The 15296-nt window shown below is 49.2% G+C and overlaps 1 protein-coding gene across 6 annotated transcripts in view; it reads right to left on the bottom strand.

The window, feature by feature from the left end:
* Positions 1-14714, bottom strand: part of DRC11 (dynein regulatory complex subunit 11) — a 109126-nt gene extending 94412 nt beyond the window's left edge. For all 6 annotated transcript variants that reach the window (XM_074548922.1, XM_074548921.1, XM_014273135.3 and 3 more), the window contains exons 1-2: positions 14478-14714; positions 2682-3006 (exon numbers count right to left, since the gene is read on the bottom strand). In XM_074548922.1, the coding sequence (XP_074405023.1) occupies positions 2682-3006; positions 14478-14488 (336 nt within the window). In that variant the 5' untranslated portion in view covers positions 14489-14714. The remainder of the gene's footprint in view (positions 1-2681; positions 3007-14477) is intronic.
* Positions 14715-15296: the final 582 nt, after the last annotated feature.

Here is a 15296-nt window from a genome sequence, read left to right on the forward strand (position 1 = left end):
TATGATATAACTGATTTACACTTCTCCCAGTTTCATTCCTCACTCCCTCAGCTGCACACTGAGGGACATCCCTACCATGGCACCACAAGAAAGGCTGTGCTGATCCCTGATGATTTTATCAGTGCAGAGGTCTGCTCTGATAAAGTTTCTAAACATTTGTCTTGCTAAGCTCCCTGTTTGCACCTTCCAACAACCCTTGGCAGTTGATGGAAATGATCATATGCTGTACTCTGAGTGCAAATCACTCTGGGTGGATTAAAATCTGGAGGTATAAGAAATCAAGGGTTTGTATGGACACCCTCCTGGAGGATGAGAGGATTTTCAGGGAACAGAATCAGTGTAGGAGTATCTCTGATGTCTCACCTGGCCTCTAATTCCAAGTGATTCTGGATTGTGACTTTTACTGACTGGAAAAAGGAGCTCAAAGCCCCAGTGCCAGGGCTGGAAGGGGTGGAGAGCCTGCTTCTCTTCATAATCTCTTTTTGGGGCCCAGCACTGAAAAGTCAGGCTTGGGATGTTTAACCTCAAGTCAAATTTGTGGCTTTTTAGCCACTCCCAGCTCCACATGGGATTTATGGATCCAAATACCTTCCCAATTAGCCCAGGAAATGGAGTGACTGGATGCTGGAAGGCAACTGCACAAAAACACAGTTTACAGAAATGGGGAAATAGGAAAGCTTGGCCTTGCAGTGACACAGTACAAACCAGGCAATATCATCACAGAGAATATAAAATGTTGTGTCCTCTGCCTTCAATCCTGCAGGATTTTAGCACTGATAATAAAGGGAAAGGAATGACAGGAGATATCCTTTCTGGGCAGATCCTTTGAGAAACAGGAGTTATTTGTCCAGTAATTTTGTTCTGTTACCAAGAATATTTAAATATTTTATTAAAAAGAACACCCCATAAATCTATATTCTTATCTAGCACGGAATTTTTTTTCTTTGAAAAAACCTGAAATCTCCTCAGTGATTGATTTCTTTTGTGGTAGGTAGGTATGTTATGCCCTCTTAAAATTAAGGTGTGGTGCAGGAATTTGAATTTATGCTTGTTTTTGAGGAGATGTCAGGCATGACTCCTCAGACTTGCCAACTTTTTGCTGCAGATGGATTTACTGCTGAGTCATGAAAACAGCAGAGCTAAGGATTTCAAAATATGATTTGAAGGATTGTTTTCCCTGGAGATGTGTTTTAAATAGTTTAAAACAGTGCTTAATGTTGAAGGGAAAGGGCTGGTGGAAATTCCTGGCAAATCCTCTCCTAAATTTGCAGACGTGCAAACAGAAACACGATGCAGATCTCAGAGTGATGCTATAATGATACCGGGCAATTTATCTCGGAGCTGCCATCCTACAAAAAGCAGGAATTTCAAAGCACAAAAAGCAGGAATTTCAGCTGGTTTTAGCGAAGCAGCGGTACCTGAATGTGACAATAGATGGAGCTGTCTGCGAGAGAAGTAACCCTCTTTGCCAGCTCATTTTTCCTGCGGCTTTTAAAGCACAGCTTCCACGCTTGGCCTCATTGTCATATTCACGGTGCTGATTTCACCGTGCCACGAAGGGCAGGCTGCAGTGGACTCCACTTTACTTATCAGTGGCCCATTTTCTATCTCACCCCACATGAAAATCTGGCAGAGTCAAGCTCCTGACACTTAACAGCAAAGCTGTGAAGTTATTACTGACAGAGACAAGGGTTAGATGGGATATTGGGAAAGAATTCCTCCCTGTGAGAGTGGGCAGGCCCTGGCACAGGGTGCCCAGAGCAGCTGTGGCTGCCCCTGGATCTCTGGAAGTGTCCCAGGTTGGATGGGGGCTTGGAGCAGCCTGGGACTGTGGAAGGTGTCCCTGCCCATGGCACAGGGTGGCACTGGATGGGCTTTGAGGTCCTTTCCACCCCAAACCATTCTGGGATTCTATGAATACACATTCATGAATACACATTCTATGAATACACAGAATCATGGAGTGGGTCAAATTGCAAGGGACCACAAAGGGTCATCTGGTCCCACCCTCCTGCTCCCAGGCAAAGACTCCCCTCCCTTCTGAGGAAGGTGGGTGCCAACTGATGCCAGCACTCCTGGCACTGCACAAGCCATTGCACTGTCAAAACCCTCAAAATTATGGTGCTGACACCAGCTGGGGAGCCATCTGCTTCTTTCCATATCTCTGCTTTCAACTGCAAGTGTCAGGAGCATGCCCCAGAATCCCTTACTAGATGCTCCAGAACCCTGAAATCATTTGTGATCACCCTCAGACTGTGTGTCACCCTTTCCCTGCCCTCTGCATGGAAGATCAGGTGCGTGGGGTGTGAAAAACTTGGAAGTTTGCTGGTGGCCCCAGAGAGGCAGGAGGCAGGGTTACAAATAAAAGGCCTACAGACAGAACCCATGTTTCCCCTGAATCAGCTCCCCATGGGGTGTGAAAAACTTGGAAGTTTGCTGGTGGCCCCAGAGAGGCAGCAGATTAAACCAGGGTTACAAATACAAGGCCTACAAAGAGAACCGTGGCCTACAAAGAGAACCAAGGCCTACAAAGAGAACCCATCTTTCCCGTGAACCAGCTCCATGTGGGGTGTGAAAAACTTGGAAGTTTGCTGGTGGCCCCAGAGAGGCAGCAGATTAAACCAGGTTACAAATACAAGGCGTACAGCCAGAAGCCGTGTTTCCTGTGGAGGCAGCCCTACCGGCACTCGCTGCAGCTCCTTGAGGACGGCAGCCATGGAGTGGCACTCGCACTTCTCCAGGGCCACCATCTCCCCCTTGATCTCCAGGATGCGGCCCATGACGCCGTCCAGCGCCTGCCGCACGGCCGCGCGCTTCTGCTGGTGGATCAGGGGCGCGTGGGCCTCGTCCAGCTTCCGCAGGATGGCCAGGTACTGCACGTAGGCCGTGGCCAGCATCTTCATCGCCTCCTCAGCGTCCTCCTGGGGCTCCTGGAACTCCTCTCTCTCTCTCTGCAGCATGACGTCCAGCTCTTTCTGGGTGTCTGCCCATATCTGGCAGCAAGTGCTGGTTGGGAAGAGGAGAATTTCGTGTCAGCCTGATATGAAAGCAGGAGTGAGCGCACAGAGCCAGAGCTCTGAGGGTGTGGATTTCTCACAGAGCAAGCCTGGAAGTGTCAGCCATTACATTCATAAGGAGGTTTTTTGTGGTGGTGTTCACGGGGGCCCCCTGTTTCTCATCTCAGGAAAAGAATCTTGACTCCATGTTTCAGAAGGCTGATTTATTATTTTATGATATATATTGTATTAAAACTATACTAAAAGAATATTAGAAAGGATTTCATCAGAAGGCTAGAAAAGAAAGGAATGGAATGGTAATAAAATCTTGTGACTGACCAGAGTCCCAACACAGCTGCACTTGTGATTGGTCATCAAGTAGAAACAACTCACATGGACCAACCAAAGATGCACCTGTTGCATTCCACAGCAGCAGATAATTGTTGTTTTTCTTTTCCTCTGAGGCTTCTCAGCTCCTCAGGAGAAAAAATCCTAGCAAAGGATTTTTCAGAAAATATGTCTGTGACAGTTTTTAACTACAAAGCATTTTGAAAACCATTAGCAGAAGTTTCTGGGTTTGTTTTATTAAAACAAGCTTAATACTTTAAAGCTTTCCAACTTCATTCTAAAAGGCTTGAAGCATCCTTCAAGTGCTTGAAGTTACAACCCCCAACAGTGCCAGGAGTTTTATTCAGCTGTGCTAATTGAGAAAATGGTTTAATTGAAAAGGTGTCTCCCTCCAATGCCTTTTAATAGGCATTTTAATAGTCCTTCTCCCTTTTAATATGGGGAAGGACTATTTGAAGCTCTGCAATTTTAGGATCTGGACCAATTCATGTTTCTAGAGCTGTTCTGCCTTTCTGAAGTGGTTGCTTGGCATTAACTGCAGGGTAAGGGTGGGGTTGGTGCAAATGCTGGAGTGAAGCTGGGGGCCCTAATTCAAATGTGAGGTAAAGAAAATAATTTGATTTATTTCTGTGGTAGCAACTATTGCGCTCCAGGGAATTGCTAAATGTCTGGTCTGATGGCTGTGGGATTATGTGGCATGGAAGCTGTCACCTCAGGCCATCTCCATATCCAGGAGCAGTAATGCTGCTCACTTGGTAGTTTTGGTAGGAATAGGTGGAGTTCTGAGGTGAGCACGGGCTGGCTGTCAGTGGCTTTTTATGGGAAAAGCAGATCAGAATGTCCTGGGGGATGAGCCTAAAGGAGCAAGAAATGAGCCATGAGGTTTTTATTCAGAGAAGGGCTCAAGACCTTCCTGCCAAACCAAGCAGGTTTGTCATGGAAGGGTGTTAATAACACCTGTGGCAGAGAAGACACTTTTAGGTCCTGTTCTCCTTTGCCAGATGGAGACTCTTGGCAGTGAAAAGTGTTAAAAAATCCTACATCTTTGAAAATGCCTCTCTAGGAATAGAGCAAGGAAATTCCTTCTATGCTGAGCCACGGTTGTGTTGGGAGAAAATCAGTTCATTCACACTGTCCTGGTGAGGGGAAAACAGTGGCTATGGAAAGAGGGACAGCTGACTTGCTCCTTAATCCCAGGAATGAAGGCTTCAATGGTGCGATCTAGACCCATCCTTGCTGAACCAAGTTGCTGTTCCTAGAGCTTCTCAAAGAGGCATGAGAACAGCAAAAGGCCTGCCATTGTTAGATGAGCTTTGAGAGCAGACCTTGCATTGGGGGAGTGTTGGTTTATTGATCCCGACCAGAAAGCTGGACAGATGTTGTTAGCATTGTTTGTGCATGACAATAAATGTTGGAGCTCTGTGAGCTGATCTTATCTTTGGCAGTCCTGGAGGTCAGAGTGACCCAAGGCTTGTGCTGCAAGAGGGATGTGTGGAGTGGGACAGGACAAACTCCAGCCCTGAGTGCCCCGAGTGTGGGGTGCCCTGGGTGGTGACAGGGCTGTGGGACTCCCCCTTGCAGTCAGCAAAAACACCAACAACCAAACCTTGCTATTGAATTTGCACCATTAATGTTTTAGAGGGCGTATTATACACTTCAGCTGACCTGGCTTTCTGCAGGATGCAGCTGGCCTTGCTTTTCCTAATGCTTCTGCAGCCCACCCAGCTCTTTCCCCTTCCCTTTTTTTCCTGCTTCATTTACATCCCACTGCACCACCCGTATCAGTCAATTGCGGCAATTAAGCCAGGTGCAGGAGATAAACAGAACAAACCGGCCGAGGGGAGGAGACGGGGCCGAGCAAGGCCAGCAGGGCTGGAGCCAGGGCACGGAAGGATGTGAGGCACGCGGGTTTTCCAGCGCGGGAGGAAACGGCGTGGTGTCCTGCGTACTTTGTGTGATTTCTCACGGATAGGGCACGGCTTGTCAGCCTCGGAGGAAGCCCAGCCCTGTGGGGTGTCCCCACAGCCATCCCGCTGATTGATGAGCCCTGGGGATGCTGGGGCTGGAGCCTTTCCCGTGCAGGTTGCTCTGTGCACGCAGAAGTGACCGATTTACAATAATCTGCCTTCTCTGAGTGAGGAATGTCAAGTGGTTCCTCCTGCTGAGCTAGCTCATATCCAGTTTCTTTTTACATTGGGAATGGCTGCTGGAGGGAGGAGAGGAGGGGGCTGCAGGACGTTTCCATGAGGCACTGCAGATAGGACATAATTGCTTCCATAAAGCATTAGTTTATCAGATAAGCACACGGTTGCTGGGGGTCAGATGTTAAGACTATGGATATTATGGGATGATTGTGGCTTTTGCAACATGAGGGCAAAAGAAAGGATGGGCCCACTGGAAAATGAAGGGCTGAAGGAGAAGGTGGATGTGAAAGTGGTAAATTTGTAGCTGATAACCCTAATTACCTGCTGTGTTCGGGGTCACTGCCACCTTTGGGACCCCCAACTTGACCCCCAAGTTTCTTAGGCATGGGATGGATAGAGGCCAAGCAGAAATCTGATTTGAGTGTTATACTGCTTCACCCTGGTTAAAAACTAGAGGACACATCCCCAAAATGGGATTAAAATGGTTATCCCAGGTCCAAATGAGAGCCCTTCTGGCCTAGTCTGAAGGGTGAGCTCTGCCAGGTGTTTAGAGCTCCTTTTGGGGCACTTGGCAGAGCTGCTGTGAAGCAGAGGAGCCTTTCAGCTTTAGAGACAAACGTGCTCAGGGGTAGTCAGGAGGAATAACTTCAAGGTCATGCCTTAAAAGCAAAGGAGAGCACTGCCTCTCCTTGCCTGTGAATCAGACACCGTGTGATCCCCAAGTCCCTGTTGGAATTTTTGCCTATTTGCTCAGTGCCCCTTTGCATTAAATTGTGAACTGCCTCAAAATTGCTTCCACACGCTGCAGGGGGAGGACAATGTAGCATTGAATGCACTGGGCTTTTATTTACTGTGACTGGTCCACCTTGTAGGCTCTGTTCTGTCCTGAGCTGTGTCTGTGCCCAAGGATATTCCACCAGATTTAGGTTGGATTAGAGCCTCTAGCTCACCTATTAGTGCAGGTAATGAGCCTAACTTTCTTATTCAAGGCTTAAGAAAATAAAATCCTGGGAGAGAAAGCTGTCTCCTGATCTCTCTGTGCATAAAGCACTGTAAGTAATGCTACAAATTGTCACAGCAACTCCCAAATAGGGGTGTTATGGGGGAAATAAGCAATGCTGTAATGGGATGAGGAAGAAGCACATCAAGTGACTGAACTCCAGAGTCCCCAGAGTGATTTCTGGCAGCTCACAGCTTGGAGGGAAGGTCAGAGCTTTAACTCCTCACTGATGTCCTTTCTCTTCCCTCCCACAGAGTAGAAACAGAGACTAAAACATGGGTTTGAGAATTTCTTTTGCCCGTAGCCCGATTGCCAGTTCAAATCTCACTTTTATTGCTCAAAATAAAACCTGCTCTCCTTATGTAGAGTGAAGCTTAACAACACAGGCTTTTTCTCCTGCTGAAGTTACAAAGAGATGTTTAAAATCCTGCCAAATTGTGCATGCCTTGTTTTAGTATTGTAGGGCCCTCCAAGTCTGCATGTTTGCTTGCCCCATCTCTCCCAACACTTGGAAAAGCCTGTTGGTTTGCAGTCCAGCTGAGGTGAGCCCGCTCACTGGTGCTGGGCTGGTTTTAAGGCTGAAGCATGCCCCTCTTGGAAGGGTTTGTGCTGAGCATGCAAGCTGTCCCTCAGGCCGCTCCTGAGCCAGGGCAGCAATCTGCCATCAGTGGGGTCACCTTTGTGTGCCTTTTCTTCTTCCCCCCAGAGCGTCTCTGGGTTTCACTCCCTGCCAGAGGGAACACTGCCCCTGGCATTCCAGGACATGGCACAGCTTGTCTCTGGATTTGTGCATGGGCTGACGCCTGGCTTCTTTGCTGCCTGGTTTTTCTGGGCTGCCCTCAGCAATATCTCCTGCTTTCCCATGCTAAAGCTGAAACAGTGAAGTGTGCCTGGGTCTCCCTGGTTTATCCTGATGGATGGAAGGAGGTGGAAGGGAAAACATTTGACTCTGACTCCAGCTTTCCTCACCTCGTTTGGGAACTCCTGTGTGATTAAAGGAACTCTAAATTGTGTGTGTTAAACCGCTGCTGAAGGAACCTCTGCTGCCACTGCAAAGCCACCTTGTATTTCTTTCTCAGCAATGGGGCTGGAGAAAGTGCCCCAGGGCTTGTGACAGCTCCAGGGATGTGGAGCAGGGCTCGGGGAGCCTGGCACAGGACACACAGGCAGCAGGGACAGAGATGCAGGGCTGGTGACAAGGAAGTGCACGCAGGGGCCACAGCTCGGGGTCCCCTGGCCACACTGGGAGCCTGACAGGTCAGGCATTGTGCTGAGCCCTGGGCAAACACGGGGGAGGGAAACCCTGCCCTGCAGCCTCGGGAAAATAAAGAAACAAGAGACAAAGGTTGGGAGGGGAAAGTGAGGCCCTGAGAGGAAAAAGGGTTTTTTATGCTGCTGCTGCTGCTTTTTTTTCTTCTCTCTATCTAAAAATCACCAGGCTTAGGGTGATGCTGGCTGATCCAGGTCAGCAGTTACCTGTTCCCTCACAGGTGTTGTGGGGTTACAGGAGTAACCCCCCTTTTCTCTTTTGCCCTATTATAGGCAAACATTTTTTGTGCAGGCAGAATCAGAGATCAGTGTGGCCTTACAACAAACGTGTCTGAGCTCAAGAAGTGCTTAGACAATGCTCTCAGGCACAGGGTGGGGTTCCTGGGGTGTCCTGTGGAATCCAACTGCAGGCCCAGCAGTTGGATCAATGGCTCTGGTGGGTCCCTTCCAACTCAGCACTGATCCTGTGAACCAAATTGCCTGAAATGTTGTCGGAATTAATTGCTGATTTCAAAGCCTTTAGCCTGCAGTCTGGAGCAGTTCAGGCTCATGAGCCTGTTTAAGCCTGCCTTGCTTCTAAAATAAGATTAGTCTCACAATTATGCCAAACTTCTCAGCTGGTGGTGAATGTGACTCTGCCAGATGACTTTTTAAGCAGGCTTGCTCCAGCCACGATGTTTTACAGAGTTGGAAGCATTTGGGGGAAAATAAAGGCTAAACCTCAGTAGGCTTTGGTTGTGACAAGAGAAGAAAACACACAGCCTGCTGGCATTGTTAACGTGAACAGCTCTGTGCTTCTGTCATCTCCAATTTCAGTCCTGGCTACTATGACAGAAAGTGAAGGGGGAATAAAAGATTTGTGTGGCAGAAATGTAATGGGAAACCACAGGGAAGGCGAGGAAGCAGCTCCATGGAGCAGCAGCAGCAGCAACAGCAACACACCTCAGCAGGTCTCAGGCACCTGCTCCAGCCTAACTCACAAGGCTGGCAGGAAAAAGAACTGTTTTCTTTCATGGGTTTTTTTAAAAAAACAATGTTTTCCTAAATGGCAAAGCAATTAAGGTGTGGGAAAAGCTATTTTGAGCTGTCCAATGCTCCAGAGGCTGCCCTCCTGTCCCTCAGCTCCTGCCTGGGCTGTGCCCTGGGCTGATCCCACAGTGTGGGCAGCAGGAAAGGGGGAATTCTGCCCCTCTGCTCTGCTCAGTGAGACCCCACCTGCAGAGCTGGCCCAGCACAGGAAGGACCTGGAGCTGCTGCACACAGTCCAGAGGAGGCACCAGGATGAGCAGAGGGATGGGCCAGCTCCATGGGGAAAGGCTGGGAGAGCTGGGAATGCTGGAGAAGAGAAGCTTTGGCGTGACCTAACTGTGGCCTGCCAGTACCTGAAGGGAACCTGCAAGAAAGATGGACAGAGACTATTGACAAGGGGGAATGCCTTCCCACTGCCAAAGGGCAGGGATAGATGGGATATTGGGAAGAAATTTGTCCCTATGAGGGTGGGCAGGCCCTGGCACAGGTGTCCAAGGCCAGGCTGGATGGAGCTTGGAGCAGCCTTGGGTAGTGGAAGGTGTCCCTGCCCATGGCAGGAGGTGAGCTTTAAGGTCCCTTCCCACCCCAAACTATTCTGTGTTATTACATGAACAGCAGCCTCTTCTCCTTTGCAAGCAGAATTTTTCCTTCCAAGTAGTATTTGCCTGTAACACACTTCACTGCTTCTGACAACAAAGTTTATTTCAGCTTTAACCATCCTGTGTCATCTTCCTTTTACCCCTCTCTTCCTTAGGCCAGGAAGGAGAAATTACCCATCCAGCTGCCTACAATTCCATGCATAAAGGGCTGGGTGCTGCCCTATCCCTGCCAGGAGCAGGATCTACTCAGTTTCCTGGAAAACTGGAGCCTTTTCTTTCCCTGTTTTCCAGCACAAATGCTGCTGGGATATTTCCACTGACAATGCTTTTTCCCAGAGGAGACACTGAAGGAGTAATACACAAGATCTTTCCCTACCTGGTCATTAAGGATGAAGGGAGGCACAGGAGGGAGTTGTAGCTTTGAGTCTTAGCTGTGATCAATTTGATCCTGTCTCTGATTTCCTGCTTTAACATAAGCAAGACGATGTGCTAATGCTCACCAGGGGTGGAAAGAGGGGCAAAGATGAATCTGTGACTGCCTGGGAGATGTATGAGAGAGAACATGCAAGGAATGCCCAGGAGGAAGCTAATAATTGTGGCGTTTGGTTGGAATTTGAAGAATATGGCCCGAGGCCAGACGCTGAATGAGGGGATAAAAAGAAATATTCAACAACGGGCCAATGGCTGCATGAGGCTGGGGCCCCGTGGGAAGGGAATAGGATGTGATCACAGCATCAGAAACTGCATCGTAATGCAGCCACAGAACGTGAGGGGGGACAGCAGGGGGGATCAGAAGTTGCACTGACATTTTTTCACATTTGGGTGTTGCAACCTTAATTTTCTTCAGCTGAGCCTCGGGGATGTGATGTAAAACAGAGAGCTCTGCTTTGGCTGTTTCTGTTGGAAGCAGGGAGGGAGATGCTCAGGATCTTGTCTTAGATCAATATTTAACCAGTGAATTAATATAAATTCTATTTGTGACACGAGATTAAATTTTAAAGCGCTTTGATTGTTTAAAGCTCCTTGGTGGCAGTGGCAAATGTCTTGTAGCTGATTAAAACCTGGCAGGAGTGGTAGCAGTGCCAAGGCTTGGCTTTGAACGTGTCTGGGCTAGGGCTGTCAGGGGCAAGGTAAGAAATCACTGGTCAGGATCCCAGGGGTCAAGGAGAGGGTAAACACATCCATAAAAGAGGAGGAAACAGCAGGAAAACATAAATGCAGCAGCATCTCTGTGAATCTCCAGTGTCTGGAACAGAAGGTACATCTGCATGCAAATGCTGGGGCTGAGTGCTTTGGGAAGTGAGACACCCCAGCACTTTTTAATCACCCTGCACTTGATGGCTCTGTTCCCTCCCGAGGCTGAGACTGCCCCTGGAAAATCCCAGGCATGTCGGGGCATGCTGACTGCCCCCTTGGCTGCCTGCTGCACTTAGTGACCCTAAGAGAGCACTGGTGACTCTGAGCTCCCTCCCTGCCCTGACACAGCTTCCTGAGGCAGGGGAATTAAACCTGCTGCTTTAGCCCACACCTCTGAGAATCACAGCACCTGGAGGGTGGTGAACGTGCCTCGGAACCAGGAAAGCTATGTAGCATTTCTATTTCTGAAGAACCAAAGTTCTTTCTCATAACCAACCCCCTTGCATTATTGTCTCTTTGTCTCGCTGCCTTCAGGTAAGGCAGGCTGTTGGAAGTCATTTTTGTCACATAGCATTTAAAGCACCTTGAGTTGCCTTGAGTTGCACCAGGGAAGGTTTGTAGAATAACAGAATCATGGAATGGTTTGGGTTGGAAGGGAGCTCAAAGATCATCCCATCCCACCCCCTGCCATGGCAGGGACACCTCCCACTGTCCCAGGCTGCTCCAAGCCCCAATGTCCAGCCTGGCCTTGGGCACTGCCAGGGATCCAGGGGCAGCCACAGCTGCTCTGGGCACCCTGTGCCAGGGCCTGCCCACCCTGCCAGGGGAGAATTTCTCAATATCCCATCTTTACCTGCCCTCCTGCTTAAGGCCATTCCTCCTTGTCCTATTATTTTATACCTGGTGTGTGAAAAGTCCCTCTCCAGCCTTCTTGTCAGCCCAGTTTAGCTACTGGGAAGATACAGGACAGGCTGGATATCAGCAAAAATCTCTTCATGGAAAGAAGAAGGTGGTGGAGTCCCCATCCCTGGATGGATTTAGAAGCCATTTGGATGTGACTCCTGGGGACTTGGGTTAGTGGTGGCCTTGGCAGTGCTGGGTTAAGGCTTGGACTGGATGATCTCAGATGGCTTTTCCAACCTAAACAACTCTGATTTATGGTGCACAGCCAGCATAACCTCACTGCAACCAACCACATTAACAGTAGCCTTTGAGATCCAGCTCTAGCTCATGTTTAGGAAGGGCTGGATTAGCCCAGCTGTAAATCCTGTGCTGTGCACAGCTACAGTGCCATTACAGCAACCTGAGCCAAGGGGGTTCAACACCAAACTGGAGTCCCTGAGCAGCACCTTGCTCAGAAACAGGAGTGGATGTGTGCTCTTGTCATGGGGCATGGGCATATGATCCTGTTATATGGATTTGCTGTTCAGTGCTGGCAATGCCATAGGAAATGCTAAAATCCCTGTCTCTCTGAAAATTAAACCAAGGCAAATCAGTTGAAGCACAAGTATTTTTCCAGCTATGCTCAGTTTGACTCCTTTGGTGTTAATCTGGCTCAAATAACAGCAGCCATGATCCAGAGACTGGGTAGGAATGACAGATTCTGAGATAACTCTGAAGAAGAGGTCAAACACTGCTTTTGTGGGTTTTTTTTCTTTCTTCCTTTATCTCTTTTTTCTTTTTTTTTTTCCCTTTTAAAGAGCACAATTCAGACAACTCTCCACTACCCTGTGAACTTCACTTAACTGATTCCATGAGAGTGTTAGGCAGGATTTATACAAGCCCTGCACTGGATCCACCAGGGATCCAAGCTTTCCTCCAACTGCAGGCTGAGATGGGTCTGTCCTTGGACACAGCTCCCAGACCTTCTCTGCCCTGCCTTTGGGGATGTTGTTCTTCATTCCTCTCACCTTCCTCTCCTGAACCAAGGAGCTGCCTGGCTGGAAAGCAGTGGAGTTTTCACTGGTGTCTGGCTCTGCCAATGTGTGGAGGCGAGAGTGGAGAAAAGAAGGCTGGAGAAAACTATCTCAGGGGAAACCTTATTGCTCTCTGCAGCTGCCTGAAAGAGAGTTGTGGTCAGCTGGGGCTCAGCCTCTTTTCCCAGGCAACAAGCACTAGGATAAGAGGAAATCTCCTCAAGTTAAGCCAAGAAGGTTCAGATTGGTTATAAGGAAAACGTTTTTCACTGAAAAGAGTGGTTAAGCATTGGAACAGGCTGCCCAGGGGGAACAGTGGAGTCACCATCCCTGGAAGCAGATGTGGCATTTAATGATATGTTTTGTTTGATGGTTGGATTTGGTGATTTTGCAATCTTGTCCATCCTTAATAGCTCTATGAATCCCAAGGTGCTGGTGACAAGGAGAGCTGCTCTGGTTCTGAATTTGGAAGGATGGTTTAGAATCTGAGGGCATTTTCCCTGGCAAAAAGCTGTGAGCTTGGAAATGGGATATTGGGCAAAAGAAGCAGTGGGTTTTGAGGTTGGTACCACTGATGCCAGAGGAGAGAGACCATGGGAAAGATGCCAGGAAAGGCTTTGCTCACAACCTGCAGTTTGGATATGGTCAGGTCTGGGTGTAAAGGAGAGGAGCAGAAGGAGGTAGCAAAATCACCTCGAGGTGTTTTCTGTTTTGCTTTTACTAATGCACAATTATTCAGTGAACTTGAATAAGCCATACCCAGCTTGGAACTGGGAAAAAGAGCCTCCACAAACTGGGCTGTGCTGCTGGAGCTGGGAGCAGCAAACAGCACAACAGTGAGGGATAACATTACGGAAGATGCTCACAGTTTAGCTCTCAGCCCTGCAGCACAATAATAATAATAATAATACTTGCTGGGCTTGGAGTGATGTTTCTGGGGCAATGAGCACTGCTCTTTGCAGGCACTTGGATCCAATGCTGTCATTGTCTATTTTTTGCAGACAAACTCATAAAGCTTTGCACTGTGCTAAAATTACTGGGGGGCAACAAGACACGATGTGGGCTGTAAGAGAGAGGAACCTTTTGCACAAAGGGCCTGAGTGAATAATTTTAAGATTTGCCCGGTTTTCCTAAGCAGACGCGGTCGCTTTGTGGGGTGCACCCGCCTCCCCTCGGGCTGTGTTTCACCCCTCTGAGGCGATTTTCACGGACAGTAAAGAGAGAGGAACCTTTTGCATTAAGGTCTGAGTGAATAACTCAGGCTAATGTTAACAACTCAGAATAATGTTAACATTTAAGAGGTTTTCTGTGAGGAAGCGGTGGCTTTGTGGGTGCACTCGCCTCCCCCTGGGCTGTGTCTCCTCACCCCTCTGAGGCGATTTTTGCAAACAGTGAGCTGTAAGAGACAGGAACTTTCTGAGCAAAGGGTCTGAGGGAACAACTTTAGCATTTGCCTGGCTTTCCTGTGAGGATGCAGTGACTTTGTGGGTGCACCCGCCCGCCTCACCCCGGACCGTGTTTCACCCCTCTGAGGCGATTTTCATGAACAGTAAAGAGAGAGACGCCTTTTGCACTAAGGTCTGAGTGAATAATGTTAATATTTAAGTGGTTTTCCTGCGAGGATGCGGTGGCTTTGTGGGGTGCACTCGCCTCCCCTCGGGCTGTGTCTCCTCACCCCTCTCTGAGGCGATTTTCACTAACAGTGGGCTGTAAGACAGAGGAACCTTTTGCACAAAGGGTCCAAGTGAATAATTTTAACATTTGCCTGGTTTTCCTGAGAGGATGCGGTGGCTTTGTGGGAGCACCCACTTGCCTCCCCCTGGGCTGTGTCCAACCCCTCTGAGGAGATTCTCACGAACAGTAAAGAGAGAGGAACTTTTTGCACAAAGGGTCTGAGTGAATAACGTTAACATTTGCCCGGTTTTCCTGTGAGGACGCGGTCGCTTTGTGGATGCACACACCCGCCTCCCCCCGGGCCGTGTCCCAGCCCTCTGAGGGGATCCTCGCCCTCAGCCCCGCTGCAGCCCCGGGCTACTCACTTCTGGGACATGCTGAGCACCGAGAGCCGCACCGGCACCGAGGCGGAGCCCGGGTCGAGGGGAACCGAGCCCGAATCCCGCTGGGCCGACACCGGCACGTCCCTGGAGCCCCGGGGTACCGAGCCTGAGTTCGCTGGGCCGGCACCGACACCGGCACGGGCACGGCCGAGCCGCCCGCGGCCGCGGCGTTGCCTTGGACACAGCCCGGGGGGGCCAAGCCGTGCCCGCGGCTTCTCCTCCGAGCCAACGGAGCTCCAGGCTTTCCGCCTTCTTTTTTAAACCTTTTTTTTTTTTTTTGGCCGCAGAATCACGGGGTGGTTTGGGTCGGAAAGGAGCTCAAAGCCCATCCAATGTCTCTGTCATGGGCAGGGACACCTTCCACAGTCCCAGGCTGCTCCCAGCCCTGCCCAGCCTGCCTTGGGCACTGCCAGGGATCCAGGGGCAGCCACAGCTGCTCTGGGCACCCTGTGCCAGGGTCTGAGCACCCTTAAGGTCAAGAATTTCTTCTCTGAATCTGATCTAAATCTCTCATTTTTTACTTTAAAACCATCCCTCGTTGCTATCAGTATCACACCGCCCGCTCCCTTAGTTTTGGTTTTTTCCCCGAGTTGCATTGCCAGCCCCCCATTACTTTCACCTCCCCATTAGTTTCCTTCACTCCCCTTTCTTTGCCTCACTTTATTTTCCTTTTTTCTCCCTTTCTTTTATCTTCCTTCCCCCTTTCACTCTTTCCTTTATTTTCCTTCCCTCCTTCCATGTATTTTTCCTTTTCCCCCCTTTCCTACGTTTCCTTTTCTCCCTTTTCCTATATGTTCCTAC

Source organism: Zonotrichia albicollis, chromosome 10 (assembly GCF_047830755.1).
Source record: "Zonotrichia albicollis isolate bZonAlb1 chromosome 10, bZonAlb1.hap1, whole genome shotgun sequence".
NCBI lineage: Eukaryota > Metazoa > Chordata > Aves > Passeriformes > Passerellidae > Zonotrichia > Zonotrichia albicollis.